At 46.3% G+C, this 27,864-nt stretch overlaps 1 protein-coding gene across 5 annotated transcripts in view; it reads right to left on the bottom strand.

Annotated features, from left to right (window-relative positions):
- Window positions 1-27,864, bottom strand: part of HMCN1 (hemicentin 1) — a 246,794-nt gene that overhangs the window by 166,495 nt on the left and 52,435 nt on the right. For all 5 annotated transcript variants that reach the window (XR_013954316.1, XM_080602312.1, XM_080602311.1 and 2 more), the window contains one exon: window positions 980-1,050. Coding sequence is in view for 2 of the 5 variants with exons in the window: in XM_080602309.1 (XP_080458435.1) it covers window positions 980-1,050 (71 nt within the window). In the remaining 3 variants the exon portion in view is untranslated. The remainder of the gene's footprint in view (window positions 1-979; window positions 1,051-27,864) is intronic.

Genomic DNA, 27,864 nt, shown 5'->3' with positions numbered 1-27,864 from the left:
ACAACAATGACTGGCATTTTCTCTCTCCTTATAAATTTACTACGGTTTTCTCAGAATTTCAATCTTTCTGCCAAATTTTAATCTACTCATTCTACCCCAACTAGCACCATCAACTTCCAAACAATCTTTTATTACAGGGATTAAACCATATGCCCATTTCTAAAACATGGTTCTTTAAGTCAGAAGTCTGTCCAGCACTACTGACTCAGGCAAGGCTCTTCCCAAAACAGATGCATTTTGCTTGATTGAAGAAGGTAAGACAGTAGGATCTTTCAGTAAAGGTAACTCCACTCCCATACCTCTCTTTCCTTCCAGCACCTGATCCAGGTCTCACTTGCAGTTCATTCTCACATCAAAGAAACTCTACCAAGGGAAACATACTGGTATACTGGCTCAAAAAACAAAACAAACAAAAAAAAAACTGCTCATCTCCAAAGCATGGCTGGGGAAGCAATTCATAGAGCTTGGATAAGACCAGAGAACCTAAACAAACCTGTTGCTTTTGAATCAGGAGGTGCTGATTAACACAGGGCAGCGGAGGAAGTGCATATGTCACATTTGATGGGTCTTAGAGTCCTGTACATGAATTAGTTCGCTAATTGGAACTAAGGAAATAACTTCCAGAAAACAGTAAAACAGTTCATAAAAGTGTCTGTGAACAAGTGGCAGGACTAATAAAATGTAAAATAAACACTGCATTAAGTAACTAGTCTTTCTTGTATTACTGATCAATTAACCAAGTCTCTGTATAACGATGAAAACTAAGACAAAGTGAATTGTAATCACAAAGTAAATTGTAATCATAAATTAAGATGACCAGAGAACAGGCAGATGACAGTTTGTGCAGGTAAAATGACCGAGATAGACAGCCTACCTCCAGATGAAGCACTACAGCAGGAACACTAACAAGAGAGGAAGGATTAGTGGGGGGAACTGGGCCTGGTGCTAGAACCACACAGAGAACAAACACGTTACTCACCTGAACGTAAAGCTCCCTGAGTTCAAACTGAAATTTCTTGGGATCTGTGGTTATCGTCACCGGACCAATTTCTGGGATATAAAAAATAAAAAAAGGAAAACATAATATGAAGAAGACAGAAAGCTATCAAAAGAATTTCAGCTGAAGAGTAAATGGTTTTTCAAATTGATAAAATTTGATAAGAAAAGAAAGAGTATTTAACAGCAGAAAGGAGGACTTTAGAAAGATATATCCCGTGCTGCAATCTGTAAATCCAAACCTAGTCATGTTACCATCATTCCAGCATTACTACTTGTAAGTGTCTTAAGGATTTATAGGCACATAAGATGTACTGTGTTGTTTCTCTCACATACATTTATTTTTGACCCATCATTTCACTGCTCTCAGGAAACACAAGGGAACAAAACCCCACAAAACAAAATTGGCTGCACCAGAAAATCGTGTACTTTACCTATACAACTCTTCCTGAAAAACACGAAGGAGAGGCTACTTGAAAAAACTACCCAGCAGCAGTTGCCAGAAAGAACTGTGGAAGCATCAGCTTTATCCATGGTGTTTGCCATGTCATTGTATGCTGAGCAATGGCACGGCACCATCCAAATGAAGCCAGCCGTGTCGGCACATAATGTGTCCGAGAGCTCCACGAGCACACTAGCTGCACCACGAGCCTCCCTCTGCTGCTCAACAATTGCCTTCCTAATTGGTATCAAATGTGATTCTAGGCAGCTGTTTTCCTGAGGCTGCTATTTCCGGACAGTTTACCTCAATCTAACTTGGCATCCCCACGCTCCGTGCGCTGCCTGCCCCAGGCCCGCATTCCTGCTGCTCCCAGCACAGAGACAGGGCACTCATCTAGCTCGGCAAGCTGGTTCACGGCACTGAGCCAAGCACAAATAAGTATGCACATCGGCAAGAGACAAAAATTGATTTCCACTAGCTTAGTGCCCCAAGCCACCTCATAAAGAGATCAGCTGAGTACCAGCACACAAAGCGGGATACGATTACACAGTCAGGATGAAAGAAAAGCATGAGACTGCCATGGTGCCAATTTAATTCAGCTGCAGCTTGCATGGAAGTGCAGCCTCAGCAGACCATGCAGCGCTTTCCAAGCTCTATAAACGTTAACATGTACTTATCATCCATGTAATCGAGACATTTGCCTTTTTTTGAACAGTCCAAAGTTTTATTTCACTGGAGTTTCAACAACAGCCGTCCCTAAAGTCGACTACAATCACACTTGAGTTTGCTTGAGGGGCTGTATCTATGCATGCCTTAGCTGAGTGCAGGCTTTTAATTTGGTTAAAAGTCACTCACGAGATCACAGAAAAGCTCTCCTAGAATATTAAAGTGTCTTGAGGGTTTCTTGTATGGCTCTGATTTGAGCCATTTCTCTGTGAGTGTTACTTATCACCCGAGTCAAAATGCTACGCTACCACCAGAAGAGCCGTTCCAAGGACTCATGCACCGAGCTCTGTGAAGTAATTGCCTAAAGTGACTAGGAAAATTAAACTAATATTCACATATTAAAGAAAATGTATAGCACTGAAGAAGCTTACAGGATGGAGTGTAGCTGCACTACCTAAGCATTCCCTAGGCCTCCAACCTTAGATGTTACCGCAACTGGGGGCACCTGGGTGCTGACTCTAAGGAACAGCATGGAGTGTAGAGCGGAGTGGAGACACCATGGCTAAGCTCTGTGACAAGAGGGGGAATCAATTTTTCTTGTGCTCACTGGGATTGGTAGGCTGCACATTTGCTACCCTGAGACAACGGCCTGTCATGTTTTTGACAAAATGCTGTGCTCTAGTGAACTTTGCTCATTATAATATTATTACAATACCAAAACACACCTCCATCCCAAAAGCTACCCGCCTCCAAGGTGTGACCACCCCTCATTGCGCACGCGCTCTGAATTTCTCAGAGCCTGCACCTTTAAATGAAAGCGAGAAAACTTTTTACCAATCATAGGCAAGATATGCGCGACTAGAGTCACTCAAGCTCCACCTAAAAGATAGAAAACAATATAAGCTGGCTTAAGAGAGAAGGCATGTTGGGGAAGACACCATCGTGACTTCTGGGATCAGTCGATGGGCTGAGCCTCTCTTCCCCCACATTGGGACACCATGGGATAAGGTTTGAGCACTTGGTTATATCAGGTGTTTCCACAGAAACTTAGAAATTTCTAGTCTTTGTGCCTTTTAACGAGTTAATAGCCAGGCTGTGTACCTGTGTATTTCATGCATGCTAGCTTGCTTTTGCAGACAGTGGATTTATTGCTGGCAATCCAAAGAACCTGTGTACTTGTAGCTGTAATAAAGTGCACTTCACTGCATTGTTCCTAGCCATGACAGTTCTCCTTGAATGCGACTAGAGTGAGGGTGTGCTACATTGCTGGTGAATCCGTGACTGTGATAGTTCAGTACCCCGAATTTGACCGGACCCATAACAGCTACACCCCTTAACACAACAAGCTCCTCCTGCCATCCTCCTCCTTCTGCTGCTTAGCCTGGTACCGCATTACAGGCATACGCCTGTACTAAAGCTATCTCCGAAGTGTTTTGGTTAGCATCTGTCCCCTGCCAGCCATTGTTCTAAAGCACAGAGTAGAGTGGGTTTTATACATGTAGTAAAACCACAAGCTCCATTATGCCCCAGCAGTCTAGGGATTACATTTTTCAATTCTAGAGCAGTAAATCCTTTGGAAAGGCTTTCTTTCCCTATAAAATAAAGATCTGAAAAGTAACGTTATTTCAGCTAAGTTAAAACAGCCCATCCAGCTTAGATGGGAGGAGAACATTGCCTCTTGCTCCGCAGGCAGCCAGGGCTCGCTCCAGCAGCGTGCGGGTGCCAAGCGGGGCCCTGGTCAGCATGCCGCAGGATCACGGCAAGGCGCTGGCTGCCCTCTGGTCTGCTCTCAGCAAAGAGCAGATCTTTGGGATGGCACCTAGCTCCGAGCTCAGAACGGGACCTCGGGATAGGAGGTCAGGAAGGGAACCCAAGCTAGGCAGCATCGAGCAGGGAGCTTTGTCAGGAAAGACCCAAGACGCTCTTGAGAGCTGGACAGAGCACAGATCTCTCCGAGCAGCTCCGCAGCGGGGGCAGACAAGACCCCAGGAGCAAGTGAATGGGCTCCTTCATGCCTGGAGAGATGCTGGGCTCCTCTGAGGGAGGAACGGCAGCAACACAAGTGACAGAGCCCCAGAGCAAGACAGCAACCGAGCCTCCCAGCACCAGCCATTACGAGGGACGTCACAATACCTCCGTCTGCAGGCAGGTACTCCAGGCAGGCCGGCAGCCACAGGCCAATACAAGACCAAGCGGTCACAGGCCCAGAAGGCATTTGGAAAGGCAACACCACTCATCTCTGGCCCGGTGTCACCTCACTGTCCTCACAATCTGATGGCACAGTTACGGGGAGGTTATTCAGTGCCCCTCACACATAACTTACGGGACCACTGCTCTAGGTATAACAGGTGCTGTGACTGGCTCTCACCACCTGAATGCCCACTGACCTGTACCAAAAACACAGCACCAACTGTTTTCCAAACACTACCATGCCTCTGTCGAGTGTGTGGGACATGCCTGCCCTAAGGGCTGAAACAGCCTCCACCGAGCTTTCCTTACCCTTGTTCTGCTACTCCCCAGCTGCAACCCAACAGGACCGTTTCCCCAGTGCAGATGAAGATAGGCCTTCAACACACTCCAAAGAGGAACGACTTCCAAAAAGGACTTGAAGAAAGAATGGTAACTCCTCTCACATAGTGCCATAAAACTCTTACAGACTGTCAAAGGAGCAAGACAGTAAGGTCTCTGGAACCTGAAGTCCAAATCAAGTTACGGCTGTCAGGCCAGACATGGCTCCGTGGAACAAATGAGCAGGGGCAGGTCAGAGAGGCAATGCAATCAAGACACTACTGCTAAAGTACGGTGATGTAAAAGAATGACAGGCCACAGTGGGGAATTGTTCCTGGCACTTCAAAAGATGCTGCCTGTGAAGCACGAGTGGGCGGGCAGAGCTCCTGAAGGAATTTAGAGGGTTTAGCAGCTACCGTCCCACACTGTACAGGTTCACCTTGTATAAGGACTTCCACCCAAACAACATGGAAACACTTTGTAGAATTAAACTAAGATAAGACATGAAAAAACATATAGTCGAGTTACAGAAAATAGTCAATATTATAGAAAAAGAGGAACATATCTGCATTCAGAACACTTTTTAGTGCCCTGAGAACAGCAGCGAAAGCACAATGCTGTTCCTTTGCGCATCAGTAATAGCACACATCTAGCCAACTCAGAGATCTAACTGCACATTCACCCACATCCAAAACTGCCTGAAGTCTCAACAGCTACATGCAGAAATCAAGCACACAAGTCACGCATTCCTCAAATCAAGCATACATACAAACGTGAAACTCTAAATACAGAACATTTACACTTACACTAGGTCCTGCAAACATGCCAAGAAAAAACAACACGCACACACGTACATGTATTTATAGTTACTTCACTAGTTCTTCACTAGATTGATACCTGAAATACTCCAACAGAATAATACATACAGACCGGTGTTGCGATGCAAGTCCATGTTTAGGTGCTGACATTGGAACATTTAGGACTAGTTTGCTACAGAGGTTTTCGACACTGCTTATTACCACAAAGCTCTCCCTGGTCCTTCAGCAGTGATTATGGGAAAGGTGAAAACCCAATACAGATACAGCAAAACAGCTTACCTTCATTAGATATTAACTAAGTTCTCTTGTCTTGAAAGTACAACATAAATGACAGTTCTTTCAAATCGACATGGTGATCTAAGGCTTAACATCGCACAGAGAACTGATAACGTAGGAAAGGAAACATTTTAAAGGAACGGTTGCATGTTATTAAACAAAGACTGGTCTTTAAATCAACATCACCAAACTCTACGCAACCAATACAGTGTTGGAGCTTGTACCTAAGCAACCAAAAAAATACAACAGCATAAAACTGAGTACCTGTCCATTGGATAGACATTACAAATCTCAATGCTGGGTTTTTGTGCCAAAATTGATAAAAGTCCTCTCCTTTAGAAATAAGCAGAGAGGTCCCCAGTAACGCCAAGGAACTGGCCATTCTGAAAGGCTCTGATGCTCTTCCATGACTTTCTGCAACACCTCAAATGACTGCTTGTTTATATACATGCCAAACAGCAAGCACGTTTGGAAAGCCACAAACTACCCACAGACACACAGTCGCTCATAATTATTGCTGAGGGTGTTTGCAAATTTGGCTCTCCCTTAATCCTGACCATGCAAGACATCTGCCCTAAATAGCTGGTTTGGAGAGCTGGATGTATTAGAATCTAGCAGAGAAAAACTGGAGCCATTTGCCTACCTCTAATCCATTCAGAATACTGAATTTGTTGGTTCTAGAAGGAAAAAAACACAACCACCACCTGTAATTGGTGCTTAGCAGCCAAAAGGACTTTGGCAGAGAAGCCAAATCCTGCAGAGCTCCTTCACCCACAGAATTCCTTCTTCTAATTCAGAGCAAGGACATTGTTCTTATATATCCAGGGTTAAAAACAAGTAAATAAGCACCCAAAACAAGCAAACACAACCCCAAACCTGTGGATACCTTCCAAAAAGGAAATAAACTTCAGAACTAGTACCCCATGGAGGAGGACCAAGCACACACACAAGCAACAACAACCTGATATTTTTAACAACCAATATAATTAAGACAGCCTTTTACTACATGTTTGGCTACATCATTCCTGTTTAGCTGTATCTTTGCAATGGAGTCAAAGAGTAGCCCTCCATGGCCTAGAATTGTACAGGAAGGCTGGGCACTCTTCAAGAAGGAAATCTTAATGGCTCAGGAGCGATCCGTCCCTACGTGCGCAAAGACGAGCCGGCGCGGAAGAAGATCAGCCTGGCTGAACAGAGAGTTGTGGCTAGAGCTTAGGAAAAAAAAAGAGGGTTTATGATTTTTGGAAAAGAGGGCTGGCCGCTCAGGAGGACTATAAGGATGTTGTAAGGATGTGCAGGGACAAAATTAGAAAGGCCAAAGCTCATCTGGAGCTCAATCTGGCTACTGCTGTTAAAGACAACAGAAAAAGTTCTCATAAATACATTAACACGAAAAGGAGGACTAAGGAGAATCTCCATCCTTTAGTGGATGCAGGGGGAAACTTAGCGACGAGAGATGAGGAAAAGGCTGAGGTGCTTAATGCCTTCTTTGCCTCAGTCTTTAGCGGCAAGATGAGTTGTTCTCTGGATACCCAGTACCCTGAGCTGGTGGAAGGGGATGGGGAGCAGGATGTGGCCCTCACTATCCACGAGGAAATGGCTGGCGACCTGCTACAGCACTTGGATGTACGCAAGTCGATGGGGCTGGATGGGATCCACCCGAGGGTACTGAGCGAACTGGCGGAGGAGCTGGCCGAGCCGCTTTCCATCATTTATCAGCAGTCCTGGCTATCAGGGGAGGTCCCAGTCGACTGGCGGCCAGCAAATGTGACGCCCATCTACAAGAAGGGTCGAAGGGTAGACCCGGGAAACTATAGGCCTGTCAGTTTGACCTCAGTGCCAGGGAAGCTCATGGAGCAGATTATCTTGAGTGTCATCACACGGCACTTGCAGGGCAACCAGGTGATTAGGTCCAGTCAGCATGGGTTTATGAAAGGCAGGTCCTGCTTGACAAACCTGATCTCCTTCTATGACAAAGTGACATGTTTAGTGGATGAGGGAAAGGCTGTGGATGTGGTCTACCTTGACTTCAGTAAGGCTTTTGACACCGTTTCCCACAGCATTCTCCTCAGGAAACTGGCTGCTCATGGCTTGGACTGGTGTACGCCTTGTTGGGTTAGAGACTGGCTGGGTAGCCGGGCCCAAAGAGTTGTGGTGAATGGAGTTAAATCCAGTTGGAGGCCGGTCACTAGTGGAGTCCCCCAGTGCTCAGTACTAGGGCCAGTCCTCTTCAATATCTTTATCAATGATCTGGATGAGGAGATCGAGTGCACCCTCAGTAAGTTTGCAGATGACACCAAGTTAGGTGCGTGTGTCAATCTGCTCGAGGGTAGGAAGGCTCTGCAGGAGGATCTGGATAGGCCGGACCCATGGGCTGAGGCCAACTGTATGAAGTTCAACAAGGCCAAGTGCCGGGTCCTGCACCTGGGGCGCAACAACCCCAAGCAGCGCTACAGGCTGGGAGATGAGTGGCTGGAAAGCTGCCTGGCAGAGAAGGACCTGGGAGTATTGGTTGGTAGTCGGCTGAATATGAGCCAGCAGTGTGCTCAGGTGGCCAAGAAGGCCAACAGCATCCTGGCTTGCACAAGAAACAGTGTGGCCAGCAGGGCTAGGGAAGTGATTGTCCCCTTGTACTCAGCTTTGGTGAGGCCGCACCTCGAGTACTGTGTTCAGTTTTAGGCCCCTCGCTACAAGCAGGACATCGAGGTGCTCAAGAGAGTCCAGAGAAGGGCAAGTGCTGGTGAGAGGTCTGGAGAACAAGTCTTACAAGGAGCAACTGAGAGAGCTGGGATTGTTCAGTCTGGAGAAGAGGAGGCTCAGGGGCGACCTTATCACTCTCTATAGGTACCTTAAAGGAGGCTGTAGCGAGGTGGGGGTTGGTCTGTTCTCCCCCATGCCTGGTGACAGGACGAGGGGGAATGGGCTAAAGTTGCAGCAGGGGAGGTTTAGGTTGGATATTAGGAAGAGCTTCTTTACCAAAAGGGTTGTTAGGCATTGGAATGGGCTGCCCAGGGAAGTGGTTGAGTCACCATCCCTGGAGGTCTTAAAAGACATTTAAACATAGCACTTAGTGATATGGTTTAGTGGAGGACTTGTTAGTGTTAGGTCAGAGGTTGGACTAGGTGATCTTGGAGGTCTCTTCCAACCTAGACGATTCTGTGATTCTGCCAGATCAAAGTACATTTGTCTATTTCTTCATTATGTACTATGTAGCTAAAGAAATATATAGCTTTCTCCACCTTTGAGCACAAAGAATACCTGAAGATTAGATGGTCCTTTAAAAATAACATGAGCAGCAATTATCTCCCACATTCTTTTGTATTTATACGGTGAACTGACAAGTTTAGCACCAGGCAACTGCAAAGTAGACACCTGTACTCAATAAAACACACATTTTTTTCAAGTTATAAGTTTCATTGCTTAAGGTATGCATTTAAAAAACTTTGATATCCCCATGAAAAATATTTTCAGAACTGCTGTACACAAAATCACTGCATCTTCATCAGAAAGTTGCATTCACAAAGCAACCACTGGTTTCACCATTCACTGTACATTAAGTATGACGATTCAAACAAAATAGTATGAGTAAGAACTTAAGGGTCAAACTATGCCAGTGAGTTATTAGTATCTTCAGATTGTCACCTAAATATCCTATTAAAAAAAAAAAAAAGCAGGAGAGTCTGAAGTACTGGGCTCCTGAAAGATACCTGTCACACCACTCGGACACCCAGCACTGCTGAATTCATGCCAGGTCTACGTATTCTTCTGGCTCATTCTTGCCAATTCTCCTTCAAAAGCTCTGGGGTGAGGCTGGATCACAAATAAGCATGCAGAGTATCCATGAACAGAAAAGGGGAAAAAATTAGGGGAGGGAGGAAATCATGCGGGGGCACAGTTACCATACACCCATCTCATGGGTATTGACAATTTAAGCACTTTCCATCCTGCCTTTCCATCTGAGTGCTGCTTCTCAGTTATGGCAATGTTGACAGTTTTTGAGATCAGAAGACTAATACAGGTTTCAAATATACACATACAAACTACATACATATATATACAAACACATACCCGTATAGATATATATTTGGGGGGAATGGGTGCAAGTGTTGCCTCAGCTCCATCTCCCAGTCTTGTCTTCCTGTACAGACCCTCAAGCACTTGTGCCACCACAAGTGATGAGGTGACATAGGACTGGGAACAGCCATTTGGGACAGCTAAGATGCCTAAGTCAGGACAGTTGCTGGAAGAAACTGGTGTGCAATTATTCCTTAAGAGCTGTTCTCCAGCAGTGCTGAACATCAAGCTTTATTTGATGAAAGAAAATAACTCTCTCCTTCAAGCTTACTTTTCTGTATCCAGTGGATTTAAAGCTCTGCCTACAATTCTTCCGAAAGGCGATTAAGAAAAGAATAGTAATGGTAGAGTTACTCTTAGCAAGCCTCCAGCCAGCTGCCTGTCCTAGGGGCTCGCAAGCAGAAACCCTTAATTTCCTAACAGCAAGTTGGGTGCTACATGTCAGGGCTTCGCCCAGCTACTGACCACTCGTGAGATGTCTTCAGAAATCTTTCACAGCAAGTTTCTTCTCTTTTCCAACACTGGAGCAAGATGTCACAGCTGCAACTACAGATAAAATACTTCTCATTGCAATCTTTCAAATTACAGTGAACCTTCTTATTTCTCAAAGAGCTGCGTTATGACACAGAACCAGATGAATTATTGTTTTCAACATTACTGCAATTAAAACACTGCTCCAGTTTTAACCAATTCCAAATTTCCGTAGTAGACCACTCAATGCTTGAAGTATCTGACCAAAAACCTAAGCTAGGCTAAGCATTGCTAACCACCACCTAGAGGAAAAAATAATAAAAAAACAAAAGCCTTACAGCCCTGTGCTTCATCCTCTGTAGCAAAGGACCCCTCAACTCACAGTAAAGCTGGGAGCTGTGCAGACGGACACCTTGCTGAAGCCTTCCTGCAGCACAAGCAACAACTCCGGGGGTGCTGCCCACCTCCACCACCACCACCACCCACTCCCCCAGGCGAAAGCAAGCCCCACTGGCAGCATCCTCCCAGGGAACTTGAGAGGTGCTGGAGTCAGCCAAGACGCTCAGCCCTAGTACGTGCTACTGGCTATTTAGTTTCTTCCTAATGATATTCCCTCATGACTCCGTCGCTTTTAGCTTTCAGGCTCTAACCTGGGTATAATTATATTAATGTTTAGAAAGACCAAGAACTGCAGTGAGCAACTTCTGCCAGATTCTTAACCAAAGAGAAAAGAAGCCAAACCAACCCAACAACCTCATGTTCCTTTAATACACTTTTTTTTTTTTTAATAGCTTTCAGCCTCATGACTTATGACTATTGACTTTAACATGCAACTTCAACTTCAGAAGACTGGAAGGGGTCAGTCTACACATACAGCCTTTCCTCCTGTCGCTGGCCATCCAGACAAAACCCATGCAGACCATCCAGGCAAAGAGTAAATCACTGCCAAGCAGCCTAGCATGAAGGATTGCCAAAGGTCCATCCTCAGCTCACTGCTGGACACAGTCACCACCCTCATCCATCTAATTCTCCAGCAGCTACCTCAGGTGCAAGTGGCCAAAGCAAGTATGAATCCTAGAGAGCAAAGATATAGGAGAGATTTTGCTAAAAATCTGCCTTAACAAGTTATTAATTATTATCTATTATTATTATCTATATATCTATTATTATTTCTCATTCTTATAACACCTAAGAGCCTTATGTTGGTTTTTCTTTGATAAAGAAAAATAACAATGGTAAAAAATGACACTATACACGCTTATATTTCTTGGGAAAGGAAAGTCAGCTTGGGGATTTCCAGTGAAGAAAATCTAATATCTTTCATCTACTACAACCAGCACTAAATTCAGCCTACGGGTCTCGAGTGTCATTTTCTACAAGTTATTTACTAAATGCAATAACCAATAATAAAAATTAGGTGCTAGTTTGCCTAGCACAATAACAAGCCCATTGTTAACTTCTCTAAGAACTACAGTAACAAAATAGGATATGCAGAATAGCCTCATTGTCTACAGAGACAGTTAAAATAAATGTTTGCTACAAATTCCCTGTTAATTGGCTGATGCACAAAACAGCCTTACAGCTTCTCCAGCCCCTAGCACGGGTGGCACCACATCACACTCATTATGGAACCACCCACAGAAGACCTATTTCCTCAGGCTGGAAATAAGAAAAAGAACGCCTGAATTAAGTAGGTCTCCAGGATGATTTTTGTTCCGAGAAAATAATTCACTTGAACATCCCCTCTGGTTCCACTGTTAGGGGAGAAGATTTTGTCTACTGCTGGCGCACAAATACCATGCGAGGAGACCAGAAACCTTGGCGCTGTGTGGTTAAAATTCAAAGCAATGCCAGAGGCCGTTACCCCTCCCAAACGTGAGGAGATTGAAACAAGGCAAGTTTTTTCATTCTGGGGACAACAGACCCTTCTGAGTGCTGGCACCTGCAGGGGACTCACCTTCCTCCCCCGTCCCCTGGCGGCTCCAACGGCCCCCCAGGTCCCTCCTCACCGGGGCCGTCAGCCAGCATTTCTGAAGCAACTCTGGCCATCTCCAGCCAGCTCTCACTGGACAATTGCCCACGCTACAGAACACACAGCCACAGCTGGCAACCCAGCTGGCAGCCCCTAGGAGAAGCCGAGGGACAGGAAGAGCCACGGGGATTACAGAGCCCTAGCCAGGTGGTCCTCCGCGTGCAGGCCTGTGGCCACCCCAGGGACCCAAGCCCGTACACAACTGCTGCCCGTGCTCATACGCATCTCCTCCGTGCAGGAAGTCTTGGTTTGAGGCTTCTTAGCCTACTGCTGCCAAGAATACACAAGTTTGTGACGCTTCTTTTCTTGTCTAATAACAAATCGCCAGCAGACAAGAAGAAAATGCATTTGTTGACTCTATACAGCACGCAAGCATTGCCCGGCTGCTTTGCTTCCTTCAGCCCTACAGTAAGGGATAAACAGCTGATAAGAGCCGCAACCGCCGCTTCCTTATTGTGCGGCAGGGGAGCAGCAAGCATTTACTGAAGCTGGCCCACGCTTGTAGCTCCCAGGGAACATCTGAGAAGGTCATCAGATTACTTTCTGCTTTTGTTTATTTCCCCTTGTTAACAACAATCTGAACCAAGTAAAATTCAGTTCATAACGCTCTTTAAATTCTTTCTCCAGACTGAACTCCAGTTCAGTCCAGGTCTATTTCTGTCTCATCTCTGAGTCTGTGTATTTTGGCAATACTCCTTCAGCACTTGTAACAGTGCTGGATAAAGAGCTTACACTGAAGGATAAGGCAGGAATGAATGTAACTACAAATTTTACAGTCCTATTTTGTGATTAACAATCTTAATGTGTTGAAGTCAAATCAAACGGTCTTTAAAACTCAACTTTTAAATCTCATTTTACACTTGGCGCTAGGTTACGGGGCTCGCTTATTTGCTGCAGCATCCCACAAAACTCTGTGTCGAGCTGCTGCCCACGCAGCTGCTGGCTGGGACCCACCGAGCTCCAGGCCGGCAGGCTCCGTGGGCTTCCCCAATGGCTCTGTCTGCACTCACCTCTGCTTCCCACCACATCTCCTGAACACATCCCAGGACAGTAGGAGTCCGTAGGCTGACTGGCAAAAAAGAAAGCCATGGCTTATTTTTCCAAGTCAATTAATTCAATTACAAGGTCTTAATTAAGAGCCTGTGCTGCTTGAAGAATTATATTCACCAATTAGTTTGCTCAAAGAGACTTGGAAGATCCTTGGAGAGCGCTACCTTACTCAAGGCCAGGTCAGCTTTTTGATCAGACACACAACCAGAACCAAACAACTGGCTCACGCTGGAACTGCAGTCACATGGCTTTCATGAAGGATACGAGATAACTATCAACCTTAATGATTCTATATGGTTAAAAAACTATAGATTAAAAAGATACCACAGATGTAACACAGTGCCATATTTAAACGGCTCCATTGGGGTTTCTTTGCCCACAGAAGGTTAAGTGATGTGGGACAAGGCAGAACAGCATACGACTGACCTAAAATACATTCAGATGCCAGAAACAGTCCTTGAAAAGTTATTTAAATAATTTTGTTTTCTTGCACTCTTGGCAATTATCAGCAAGCCACACAATTAGCCAATCAGCCCTAAAGAGAAAAGATAATGAGACTATAACCACAGACCTAATTATACTTGCATAATTAAAACAGAACTAAATAAGTTTTCCTCAGTTTTCATACCAAGCCACCGGTTTCTCAAAAGAACACACGGAAGATTTCTGACAGAAAATTCTAGGAGAATGAAAACAAGGTTCCATGCCGTGAGGCCGTGCACATGCGTATATGTGCATTTCTGTGCTATAAAATGTTTTATGGTGTATCCAATTGCCATCTTTTGAGAATGGATATTTCCAAGCATAACAAAAATAAAGTACTCTGAGACCAGCTGCTAGGAAAGAAGTTGCTACACTCGGTACACGGCTCCTTGTATTCTGCATATGGATTTGCTCTGTACCAAAAGAGTTCTTTTTTTTTTTTTTATATACTATCAAAAAGCATCTGTATTCAAGTCAATGAGAAAGTTTTTCTTGATTTCAATTAGAACTGACCCAAGCTCCCAATAAGTCTTACACCAGATAATTAATTGCTAAAGGATTACCAACGTAAAACCATTAGAAACCCAAACTGTTTCCTTTCAGCCATTAGAACTGTAAACTCAAATCCTCATACCTCATTCTAAGTAAATGTCCTCTTCACAAAACTAATCCAGCTGCAGCTGGCAGAACATGGAATTTTATGGCAAATAACGTTGTCTGTATACACTGCTCGTTCACTCTGACAACACCCAGTTGTTAGCGCTACCCCGGGGCTCTAAGGATGGTTCAGTGCTGCCTCAAAAACAGCTGCGAACAAAGAAGCAACAAAGAAGCGACAATTTGCTTAAGTTAAAGCATCTATTTAAAGATGTTTGATAAGGGCCAGTAACTGGTGTATCCCATTAAAAGCAACTTTTTTGTCCTTTTTAAAATCTACTATTAAGATGGAGGACGTTGTAGATATTTTATTTCTATTCCTACTTTACAGACACTCATTATCCCTGGCAAGGCTCTATTGCACAAGAAAGTGACGGGAAAAAGCTGCAGAAAACACCTGCAAAATTGCTCATCTGACAGAGCCAATCTGTGCAAAAAAAGGATTCTGAAACATTTTAGCTCTATTTTTGAAAAGATGAGGTTTGGATTGAAGTGGTGATTTGAAAAGAAAGATATAGCGAGTTTTTGAAGGCCAGCTAAACCTCTCAAAACCCTTACTAGAGCACTGTTTATTTTGGTAGCTGACAAGTCAGATGGAAGCAGTTCTCTCATCCCTTCGCTTTTGCCCGTATCATTTGCAGTTGTGTAACTTTCTAAAAAGCACCAACAAAAACCATTTTAAGCAGCAGAAATCATTCAGGAAGGAATAAACTTATTGCAGAATTACACAGAAGGAAGCCTGAGAAACCTTAACAGCCACCACAAACCCAGGGAAGGATTTGCTCAGCCAGGCTGCGGAGTTCCTCCAGGGCTGCCAGAACAGCTGGGTGGTGACAACAGCCTTACGCAGCTCCTTCCTTTCTGGGTACAAACTGCCAAAGGTGCCTCGTGGTGCGGCTTCTGCTTCCTTCCACCGCTCACACTCAGAGCGGCTGACCAGCCACATCCTGGCACCCGCAATCCTCCTCGCTTTAGCTGCTGGGAGCCATTTCGCAGCTGCGCAGAAAGTAGTGAAACTTCTGGCACCTCCATGGAAGAGCATTTACGTAATCCTTTTAATCTGGGGGAGGAATCAAAAAAGCAGAGCTTGTCCCCCGAGTAGTCATGCAATTAGTGTCTGAGAGTATTTGTTAAATATATCCTGTTGTGCAGAAGTCTCTCATCCTGACCACAGAATCATAGAATATCTGAGTTAGAAGAAACCCACAAGGATCGTCAAGTCCAACTCACGGGTCCCCAAAGGACCACCCAAAAACCAGACCCTGTGCCTGAATGCACTGCCCAAATGCTCCTCGACTCCAGCAGCTTGGTGCCATGACCACTGCCCTGAGAAGCCTGTCCCAGTGCCCCACCACCTCTCAGTGGTCTATCCCTACAGTCCTCTTTCAGGTCATTCATGTTTACTGATTATTTGGGAAAGAAAACCTGTAAATTCCCTGACCTTACGTATGTGCCATGGCACGTAAACAGTCTTCCACTTCAAATCCAATTCTCTGCTGACAGTTGTTTGGGCTATTGAATTGAGACCTCAGACAGTAAAACACTATCGTGTAACAACATAATTTTAAAAACCTAATAAGGCTAGAAAAGAACCAAACCCAGAAGAGTCTCGTGCATTTGTCAGAAAGCTGTTTCAGCTTGCTTCGCCAGCTGTGGAACACAGCAGTTTCATCACCAACTGCTCGGGCATGTGTGCAGTGCAAACTGCACTTGCAAGCCACCTCAGGGTGAGAAAGCCCCACTCAGCAGTCCCTATCCTAAAACTTGATTTGTCACTTTCTTTTCCATCCTCCAGGCTCTACCTAAAATCTTTTGGGCTTGAGCAGCTTTTGAAGCAGATGATGCTGCCCTGCGAAGCCAAAGGACACCACTGGCATCTCCGTGGAGAAGACACGAGCACAACGATTCTGTATGTTGTATGGGTTAAAGCTGAATCAGGTCTGGGACTCCACTGCCAAACACGCAGCACTACCAGTTAGTTACTTCTCAGCAGGCAAAGCGAGAGCCCTTGCTAAGTACTCTCAGTGCCACAGTGCAGCATCCTCACTCCCTGTGTGCAGCTCCCACCTCGAGAAGGCAGCCAAACCCACAGGCCTGGCTCAGCGTTAACTCAGAACTAAGCCACCCAAGTGTTTCACAAGAAACTTGTTTTAAGGTCACAAAAATACCAACCAGATGGCGGGGCCTGGCGCTGCCACCTGGCCAGCAGTTCCACCCAGGTGCCACCTACGAGTCCCCGAAGCAGCATTTGTTTCATTCGCACTGGTGGCTCGCTTGCAAGCGCGCTTCCTTTTCTGCTGGCTCTCCTACACACGCAGTAACTCTGGGCAGCTCATTACAGAAAGATTCATGAGCAGTTAACTGGTTGGCTACGAATCCATCCACATTTACCATGCTTATCCACGCAGCGCGGCTCACCACGCCGGCAGGATCCCACTCGCGTTCTGCACAGATTTCTGTCGCCCCTTCACAGTGGCTCAGTGCCCTGACCACAAGAACGGGACGCGGCACATCCAGGGGTGGGATGCCCCAGCAGAGCAGGGGGTTGATGCCTGTAGGGGAGCTGTTGCCCGGCTTTGGGAGAAGAAAGGGAAGATAGTGAGAATACATTTGCTCTCAATGCAGGTTTGAGTGCTCATCAGTTTATAGGAAGCTGGGGACGAGAGGGAAACATTTTTATTCAATTAAATGTTATCTGTGGATTATAAAATTCCACTGAGTTTTACCACGTTAAAAATGCAAGCGCACTCCAAACTAATTCAAAAAGCAGATGTGGTGAAGGAGGGAGGAGGAGGATATGGGAACATTAACTTTTTTACCCCAAACAAAATACTCTTTTTCCACTACACATAAGGATTACTTCAACGAGCTAAACAGGAATACTTCATGCAAAAACATTGTTTTCTGTTTTCTCATCTTTTATAATTTGTTCTAAATAATTCCACTATTTATGCTCAGGCTGCTGGCATCAGCTAAAACACAGAAATCAGCTCAGACTTCTCAATTGCCTCAATCCTGGTATTTGCCAGTTCCATCTCCTGTCTGACTCAGCCCAACAAGACCGGGAAGTATTCAGCACACTGCTGGAGAAACACAGAACTTGCGCGTGGAAGCAAAATGATAAATCACCAGTAAGTAACAGTTACTCTTAGAGAGTTACTGAATTTTAAAACTGGAAGCATTTACCACTTATATTGTTTACAATAAATTGTTTGGACTGTTTAAATGACACAGAGCACAAAGCGTTCTTCCTTTGCGAGAATTTAGATTTGGGGATGCCATCAAGCACCCTGCGTAGGGCAACAAAAGCTGATCCTCTTCCAGACACAACACAACACTGAGAAAGCCTCACTCTGTGAGTGGGAGGGTGCTCTAATATACCCTCTGACAATTCAGGCCGGGATACTTTAAGTAGGATCCACTCCAATGCTCGAGTCAGCCCAAGGGAAAGGCGGGTGCTGGCTTCCAAACCACAGCTGCCAAGTACCAGGACTGGCGGTGCCACTGGCAAGTAGCAGAGTGCTCTCAGTGCAGCCTAAGATTTCTGTCACCCTCTGGAATTTTCTCATTCCAGCCACGAGGCTTCCACCACCAAGGGCCTGAGAAATGGGAGTCAACATCTGGCCCACACCGCTGACCTTTCTAGGGAGAAAGCACAGCTATCCGAGCTGATGGCTGCGCTACCGCTGCTCTGGGCTTCTCCCTTACACCTTATCTCTTGCCTCCAAAAGAAGGTTTGAAATCAGGTGAAAATTCAAAATCACGAGAAAAAAACACAGCTATGAATGGCACTCCCAAAGCAACCCAGAGGTCCCACGCACATTAACAGTCAGGCTAAAGTGCCTGACGAACTCTCTTTAAGTTACTGTCTACGTACAGAATCGAGGAGCTGTCTGTTTCTACGAACTGCCCACCTGTATGCTGATGGCGCAGACTGCAGCTACCTGGAATGCAGGAGAGATTCAGGTACAGGCATGAATATTGATTCAGGCTTTGCATGAAGCTCAGGTTCAGGTTTTTGCAGTGTAAAATGCCATGCAAACGATTAAGATCGCACCATTCAAGTTCAATCGCTAGCTCTGCCAAAGATTCTCTCTGTATCCTGAGGCAAATCCTTAGGGCCCCATTCAGGAAAACACTTAAGCATATGAAAAAAGTGCATTAAAATCAACAGAATACATCCAAAACCATTTGTATGTGTTTTGACACAGACTTAGCTCCTTTCTGCCCACAGTCTCCAAGCCATGAAAGAAGGGGTGCTGCTCTTCTCCTGTCCTTGCTTTACCAACATAGTAAGAGCAGGATACTCTGGACAGGACTATACATGATCAAATGAAGGTCAAGACACTGCAACAGTACCACAGAATCATCTAGGTTGGAAGAGACCTCCAAGATCACCTAGTCCAACCTCTGACCTAACACAAACAAGTCCTCCACTAAACCATACCACTAAGCTCTACATCTAAAACGTAGAGCAGTTTAGTTCCAGTAGAAGCCCAACTGTAAAGCCATTCGTACCAGTGCTATGATCACATGGACCAAGACCCCAGTGGACCAGACAAGCTACATACACACTGATAAAAACCACCCAAGCATGCAATCTTAATAGCAAACCCAACTTAAGCAACAGAACAACCCTGATAAAGCTCAGATGTCTCTCACACATCCCAAGTTAAAACACTCTGTCACAGAGCTCAGAGTACACTTGTACAGAGCTAATGTAATGTCAGGAAATAAAAACAGGAACAATTTAATTCATCCTGTTCTCCAAAGTCACATCTAGCATTTGCTAAGCTCTTCCAGAGGCATTATGGTGCTGATTAAGAGGAATGCCTTCAGGCACAACCTTTTGCGGAACTTCAGAGTTAACGATGCCTTTGAAATGTCACTGAGGCATACGGTTCTTTCTCAATGATAACATCGAAGGGCAGCCTATAATTTAAAACACCGCACTTCTAATTGACAAAATTGAATCAAGTAGGAAAAGCAGGATGAATGCAGATCCTATCTCAAGTACAATGAAGCTTCAAACAGGGCTGAAAAAATAAGAAACAGCTGAGCTAATAAAAAGCAGACCCTGGGTAAATAATCTTTCAGCAAGTACATTTTACCTACATTGTTACTCTTGGAATTTGGGAAAGCAGGAGGAGACCGCAAGGGCTGAAGAGGAGGTTAAAAAGGCTATTTGGGAAATATGCAGTATTTAGGAAGATAGGAAAGTGGACAACCCAAGCCAGACTCTGACCTCAGTTATACTGGTGTAAATCCAGACTAATATCATTTCCTGTAAGGGAATTACTCTGCATTTACTCCACGGTAACTGAGATCAAAACCTGCTCAATGAGACAGAGGATCAAAGTGGAAAAACTGGCTTTTATATCTAGACAATGGGACATTTCATTGCCAGTAACTAAGGGCCTGTTTTAAGGCTGTGCAGCCACAGCACAAAAGGTGAGATGCACTTGAGAGACCACAAATTTTGGCTGTGGACATTTGTGATGTTAGACTTCAAGTGCATAAAACCTTTCAATCTCTGAACAAGTTTTATACAGATAAGAGAGTTAACTCAAAATGCACTTCACTTACTTAGGGCTTCATATTTTGTTTCATCTCAAATCATACCCATCACAAAACAAGACCCATCCCCACGAAGTAAGCGTGCAACAGGGTCTCCTAAGACGCCTCCCTCGTGCCCTTCCCACATCTACCCTGCGAGAATTTCTGTGCTCCCAGTTAAAACCGGGGCACGCACGCACCCACATCGGTGGCTATGCTGAAGCCCAAGGGGCTGGAGCGACCCACTTCAAAGCGCCGCCGCAAGACAAGGGCAGAGCTGGAGGCCAAAGAGGAGCAGCCCTACTGCCGGCCCCCTTCCCTGGGACGTGCAGCTTCCTGCAGCTGCTTTACTCCACATGCAGCTACCACACTCTTCCCAGGGAGTCGCTCCTTCCACGATAAAATTGCTTAGTGCTTTAAAATGCAACAGAGCCAGCATGCGCTGTTGTCACCTTCGTACGCTGTGGTAGCAGAACAATACTCAAGTGTTACAGCAGCAAGGCCGCCTTCCCTTTCCAAGCCCCGATGCAGGCTCTCAGGCAGCACGCCGGGAGGCCGGGAGGCCGCGCTCCCGCACAAGCACCGCGCTCTCGCAGGCCGCAGCAGCGCTGCCGGCACCTCGCCCCATGCGACCTCCCCCAGCCGCCTGCCTCGGCCTCTGCCGCTGCCTCCCGGGGCCGAGCAGCGCTCCTGGGGCTCCAACTCCGGCAAGCGTCAGCACAGCGATGCTGGAGATCTCCGATGTAAACCACGCTGCCACTGTCTTGGTGCCATACAGGCCAAGTAACACACAGAATGAAACCAAACGCAGAGCCATTTGCCCAACCAGCCCTCGCATGCTTGCCTGAAGCCACGTGCACACCCAACCCGCTCACCTACTTACAGCCTAAAGAGCTAGCTGGGACACGAGTTAAAGTTTAGTTACAATGTAAGTTAGTATGGGGACATGAGAGAACTCAGAGTATTCCAAGCTGTTCTAAGGCTCCTTATTTTTCTTGCACAACTTTCTCCTCTTTTTCTGTTCCTCAATAAATTATAAGTGGAAAAGCTTACTAGTTCAGTGAACTACACCGAGACCTCACTAACTAAACAAAAGGCTCTGTCCTTTGGAAAACAGACTCGGACATACCATTGTGCAGCTTAAGAGAACTCAGGAAATGTTTCAGTGATATTCAGCATCCCTAGAGACACTTAACTTCAGCTCATGAAAATACACTGGTGTCCACAGCATGAAAATTACAATGGCTTCCTGCTTATACCCCCCTAGGCCATGAACGTAATTTAAACAAGATGGCAGGAATCCAGCAGTAACCTGTGGTTGCAGATTAGAGCTGCTATCCCAAGCAAACACAGGAGGCATTTGGCTAAGACTGCAGCTACCCAAGACATTCCTTCATTTTCACTTAATTACGCAAACCCACCCCCACTCCCGGCACTTCAGCAGGGATTTTCCAGGCTGAAAACGTGGGGTCCCATTCTGCTCTCAGCTACACCTAATTGCATACCAGTGAGGTTGTGGGAGAGCTCTACTGACTGCAATTTCTCCTCTAATTATAAAGCTGATGCTGAGGATTTGGCTCCACTGTGCATCAGGCTGCATGAAGTCTTTCAAAGCTGGCTTCGTACTTTGCACTCCTGTGGCTGGAGCAACAGCAGAGACAGGAAGCATTACAGCTCCCGTGAAAACACTGAAGTGCAGAAGTACAGAGTGAAAGCTCAGTCCCTCTCCATTTCAACCCTGCAGCAGGCCTGGCATTGTAAGGGGGCAGCTGTCTGCCCCAAGAGCCATCACACGCTCTAAGGAATGGCTTTAAATCCTCTCCGCACAGCGCTGGCACACCCATGATTACTTTGGGAGTCCCACCGTATTGCACCCACACCCTGAACACATTTGTGCTTGATCCATCGTACCTGGTATCATGCACGAACTTCAGTACTACTGGAGCATATGGTGCCACAGGAAGCCTCCACTTCACAGCAGGCTGCTAAGAGAGCTTAATGGGAATGCATTACTGACAGTAACTTCAGCACTTTCAATTCTCTTTCATTGTGTGCGATGTATGCAGCTTATTGGCTTGGTGTCTGGGAACATGTCATATTCAAATATGCAAATATTTTACCAGTAATGTGTTGCAGACTGAACTCTGCGGTTCAGTATATTTTAGGAAGATGGCTACAACTCACATAGAGCTGGAAAACTGCACACAATGTCTCTGCAAAGAGGAGAGCTGAGGATGCCAAAGAAAACCAACATGGAAGAGTACATGGGACACAGAACAATAAGTTAACATCTCCTCAGAACCACACACACAGCCTGGTGACATTTGTAATACACATTACCAAAGTGCATCGTAGCCCCCACCTGTGGCCGATCCCCATCAGTCTCAGAGCTGCCAGTTACCCCGTCAGCTTGCACAGAGAGGGGCTCTGGTCAACACCCAGGGTTCAGACTGTGCTGACAACCCGTGTGAAGGGCAAACGAGGCGCACTGATGAGCCACATCCTCCGGCGACAGTCGTCCCCGCCACCCTTGGCAGAGTAGACTCGCAGGAGCTGGAGGCCCCTCACCAGAGCTGAGTGTCACTCAGCTTTAGCTCGAAATGCCCAGCCAGAAGAGGATCTTCACGGGGATGGGGTGGTGGTAGCACCCCATCAGTAGCAAAAAAAATAATTTAAAAAATGACTAATAGTCACTGAGATACTGGCAGTCCTTCAGCACCTCCCCACAGCCATACCCCGCTCCGAGGGGCACGAGGGTGCCCCAGAGCAGCACCAGGGAGGACGGCACAGAGGGGTGTAACCCGTTCCCCATGGGAGCTGGGCTCACCTGGGTATTCCACATGCTATGGCAGGGCAATGCCAGGACAGAACAAGCCCAAAGGACAATGAGCTGGACAGCCAGCCCCAGAGCAGGAGGAAGGCAGCAAGCAGAAAGCCTCTCACTTGACTTCATTGCTCCTCAATTCAGGGCTTCAGCTGAACTAACTTTTGCACCAGTGAAAGGAATGGCTTTAAATCCTCTGCAGTCAGATTCTCTACATCTACATCTACAATGGCTTTAAATCCTCTACAGTCAAATTTTCTGCAGTCAGTGAAAGCAGATGAGACCTGTGCACTGGGTGGCTTCCTGCACCCTGACATAATGCGATCCCGTTCGAGTGCTTCAGGAGCATGGAGTCACTGCACCTCTCCTTTGGAAAAACAGGGAGAAGCTTGGCACAAATCTGCAGTCACCAAAGAACAGGTTGCACGTGTTCTTTGAGAGGCAACAAGAGAAGTTCAAAAATAGACCACAAGGGGATACGTGTGATCTAAACCCCTCTGACCCCACTTCAAAATACAACGAGGCAAACTGACCCTATACAACACGCAAACCTTGGGCCTCGAGTCTGACCCACAGCAACGGCCTAACATGGATTCGCAGTAGGCAGAGCTGAAGGAGCTCGCAAATCAGGTTTAAAAGCAACGCACCTGACACAGGAAAACCTAACCACTGGTTGTATTGCACAAACTGAATTGTGTTCTACAATGTAATTGAGGGGTAAAACCCATCCACCCTGCCAGTAGTAAAGAAAGCGTATGAAGCAGCCAGCCCAGAGCACATTTTGTTAAAGCCATCCTATTTCTTCTGACAAAACTGTTGATTATCAAGGCACGGCAAGGCAATCAAGTAACACCATCAGTCTCTTTCAACACAGAAATTGTTTTGCCATTTGCAAACTCAAAAACATATGTTCCCAATTTTTTCTCCACAGTATGCATCTCCTTGAAACCAAAGCCCACAGAATATGCCAGAAATCAAAGCACTGATTAGAAAATATACGCTAACTGGCATCTGAGGGCTTTCACCATCTGAAGGGTTCCTCCTGGCATTCCTTAGGCCACATTCAAAATCCATTAACTAAATAAAGAACCTGCTCCTTTTCCAGGAATCCAGCTTGTCCAGATCCCCACAGACCAAGCGGAATCCACTCTAGCAACAATTCCAAGCAGCCTCCAACACACACGCACACAGCGTCAAGCATGAGCCAGGACACTGCAGAAGCTCACACCTCAAGCCGACACAGCACCCTACAAGCAGCTCCGAGGCTGCTAAGGAGCGGGCAGGGCAGGACAAAGACAGCCACAGCCACAGCACGCGGCTCCGACCCAACAAAAATTTGCTCTGCTCATAGCTGGTTCAGAGACGTTCAGGCACAGCCTGTCCCAGCCGGCTGGATCCAGCCCCATCACCTCGTGCTTCTCCTCCTGCAGCTAGCCCAGCTCTGTGTCACCAGGCAGGGCATTCAGGGGGGCACGGGGACGTGATCCAAATCCAGTTTGTATTGCTGGATGGTAAAGAAGCACACAGAGCATGGAGTGCCTGAGCGGCCTCTCAGGTGTTTTCTTCTTCGTTCTCCTCCTAGACAGCCACTGCCACGAACAGGATTGGCTTGGCTTCCATGTGAGACTTCACGTGGAAACACACAGTGCTGCAACTCTGGAGAACTGAAGTCAAAGTGGAGGAAGAAGGAGCAGGAGAACAGACCGGTAAGCTGGACGGCTATGAAATCAGCTCTTGTACAGCAGGGACTGTCGTTCCCTGTTTTACAAGTGCCTTCCTCAGCTGCCTCAGGCAGGCAGAGAAGACTGCTTCAGCAGACGCTCCTTCCACCCTGCCTTTTAAAGGAATTGTACCATAGTTGCTGCCTGGGTCATTCACAGAATCACAAAACAGTTTGGGTTGGAAGGGACCTTAAGGATCACCTGGTTCCAACCCCCCGCCATGGGGGCTGCCCACTACATCAGGCTGCCCAGGGCCCCATCCAGCCTGGCCTCAAACACCTCCAGGGATCGGGCCTCTGTGGGCAGCCTGTGACAGTGCCTCACCGCGCTGAGTGAAGAATGTCCTCCTAACATCTCACCTAAATCTCCCCTCTTTTAGTTTAAAGCCATTCCCCCTTGTCCTATCGCTACAGCTCAGGACAAGGTGAAATGCTGTGCCAGCCACTTGTTACCTGGGGCAAGGGTTTGCTGTTCTTTACCCACACCATCTCAACTGCCCTCTGGCCTGGGTCAGTACTGCGTAATGCCTACCTCAAGATCAACCAGGAAAGGGTGAGGAATCACAGGGCAGCCGCCTCAAGCAGGAAGGCAGGGGTAAGACTTTCTGTGCAAACAGCAGCAGCCTAAACGTTGACCACAGCTTCACAGGGTCACTCAACAGACACATGCTGCTCCCTATGTTTGTGTTTTGCGATGCGTGCCTACACGTCTACATTGATGTTAGTGAGAACAGCAACAAGTGGCTTCTGAACAGGCTCTGCCTGCTGCGAGTGACCGATACACTCTTGCCAGCAGCCACGCGTCACCCTCCTGCTCCGCCCAACACGCAGGACCCTGCAAAGAGCCTTTCTTTTGCCATTGGCTGCTCTTTGGCAAGTGTCAGAGTTGTAAGTGACACAAAGAAAAGCCCACTAGAGCTGGAAGTGAATGAGTCTTCAAGCGCATGCGGGGATAGTAGTGAGGGTAAAGATTTTAAGACAAACAATAAAAAGCTTTCGCAACAAAAATCACGGTATTCAGGAGTGAATTTTAAAGCCCACACAATTACCTGGTTGCACACGGAATGGTTGAGCTGTAATGGCACTTACAGTGATGTCTGCGTGAGAAACAGGAACATATGAGGTATTTGTCTGGAGTAAGCGTCATACTCTACATAAATTCAGGAAGCTACAGAGAACAGGCACGCACTACTAAACAGCAAGGCTCATTTGCACAACTACATCAGTCATAATTATTGGGACAGAATAACACTGGGACGCGTTACTAATGAGCTACAGAGCTTTTCACTTATTGCCACCACTTGGAGCTGGGGATAGGAAAGCAAAACAGAACAAGTAACTTCTGTGCAATTCAGTATGCAACAATTTCAGATGCAACATGAAAAATAATTCATAACGCAAAGCAGAAGAGAATGAAATCCTTTATATCTTTCGGCAAAAATAGAGATAAAAATCCCTTCCCTTCAAAAAAAGGATTCAAGAACTGAGGGTAAAACTTGCTGATGTGCATACACAGACTTAAGGTGGTAGAAAAACAGAATTTAAAGTGATGTTCTCATCAGTCTTAGGATGATGGCACCGTATTTCAGCTGTCTCAGACTCGGGAGCTTCTGGCACTGGCAATCTACATAACTAGCTACTTCTAGAGGGACCCCGATAAGTCCCTCCAGAAGATGAAGAAAACATCCATACAGTTACATACAAACGATTTTATAGATACCACAGCAACTCCATCAAGGACAACAATCAGGTTTCAAAACAGCCATTTCACACATGCTCAGGACGGTTACCACAGAAGGCTCAGATAAAAGTATCGATCAGGAGGTGCCCCTGGCTTCTTCCCTCCCAGCTGGGAGGGGGTCGCTGCCACGTGGCGCTGCCGCCATCATTCCTGGGATGACAGCAACAACAAAACACTCAGGAGTGGTAACAACAATAAAGAGACAGCATTAGAGCCTTCAGGAAACAGAGTATTTCCTGCTGGAATTGCCAATGGTGAAATGAGAGGCAATAGTAAGAGCAGTTCCAGCACAGAAGGACAGGTTAACAATTATTATGCCCCGTTCTGGTTGTTGTTCGTTTTTGGACATGCCAAGACAGCCCAGAACAGCTGGACATTTACACTGCATCTCCTAAAACACGAAGGAGAAAATATTCAAACCTTGGAAGCACAAGCATTATTTCTGTCATTATATATTTAAGCAGGTCCAAAATAAACCAAATTCCCAAAAAATTTACACAACCTTGAATTTTTTTCAGGTAGGATTTCCAGAAGTTTGAGTGAAGAGCACTGCTCTGAAAGATCAGTCTGGCACCTCCAACCTGCTGCACTGCAAAGCGCCGACAGCTGCCCTGCCCAAAGCGGGAGGCCAGACCTGCCAACTGGCCCACTTCGGGGATTCCAGCAACACGATGAAACCCACCCAGCTCTCAAAAGAAAAAGAGGACCGGAACTGAGTGGAGAGAATCCTTTTCTTTGTCTCTGACCTTCTTCTTACCAAACACAGCTGAGGCAATGTCTTCGTGTCCTATATAACCTACGGGGTTTTGCCACGTACTCCACTCACCACCAACAGAGGGAACCCCACAGATGACCTCTTCCTTCTTCAGGCTGTTCCAGATTGACAAATCAACTCTTCCTGAACGGGAGGAGTTTTTCTACAACGGATTTCTATACATTCGGGCTTTGCTTGAAAATGTTAACGGCCACCCATCAACCCCAAGGCTGACACAAGGGGCAGGAGAGCAGCCACAGGCGAGGGCTGGGCGGCTGGCGAGACTCTCAGAAGCTTGCTGCAGGAGGCCCACGGGGCTGGAGGATGCTGCTCGCCCCAAGACGTGGAGCTGCACCGTGCTGGCTGAGGCCAGACAGGTCACAGGGAAGGCACAGGAGCAGCTCCAGCTGGGCAGGGGCAGAGGCTACAGCCAGAGTAATTTGCTCTCCATCACTCACACGCATCTTCCTCAGGGCAGAAGGGAAGCCGTGAAGGAAAGCCTGTCCTCCTCTGTTTTCACCCACAGCCTCTCATCTCCCTCTGTTGCCCATCTGATCTAACAGCCTTACTTTTTGTATCAGAAAGTATGGAATATCTTAATACCTCTAATGGCCTGGTTTTAATGTCTTCTTTTTCTCCTCTGGGGGAAAAAAAATATATTTCTTCTTCTTCATAACTTCTAAAAAACCATCAAATGTACAAAAACCAAAGCTCTCGGGACCTTCCTATGGTCTTCTGAACTTCTCCCAAGTTAGGACATGGTCCAGCAACCTAACCTTTTTTACAGCTATGGCAC

This window comes from Anser brachyrhynchus, assembly GCF_964034855.1.
Source record: "Anser brachyrhynchus genome assembly, chromosome: 8".
Taxonomy (NCBI): Eukaryota; Metazoa; Chordata; class Aves; order Anseriformes; family Anatidae; genus Anser; species Anser brachyrhynchus.
The sequence above is the reverse complement of the archived record's forward strand: the minus strand, read 5'-3'. Positions and strand labels throughout refer to the sequence as shown.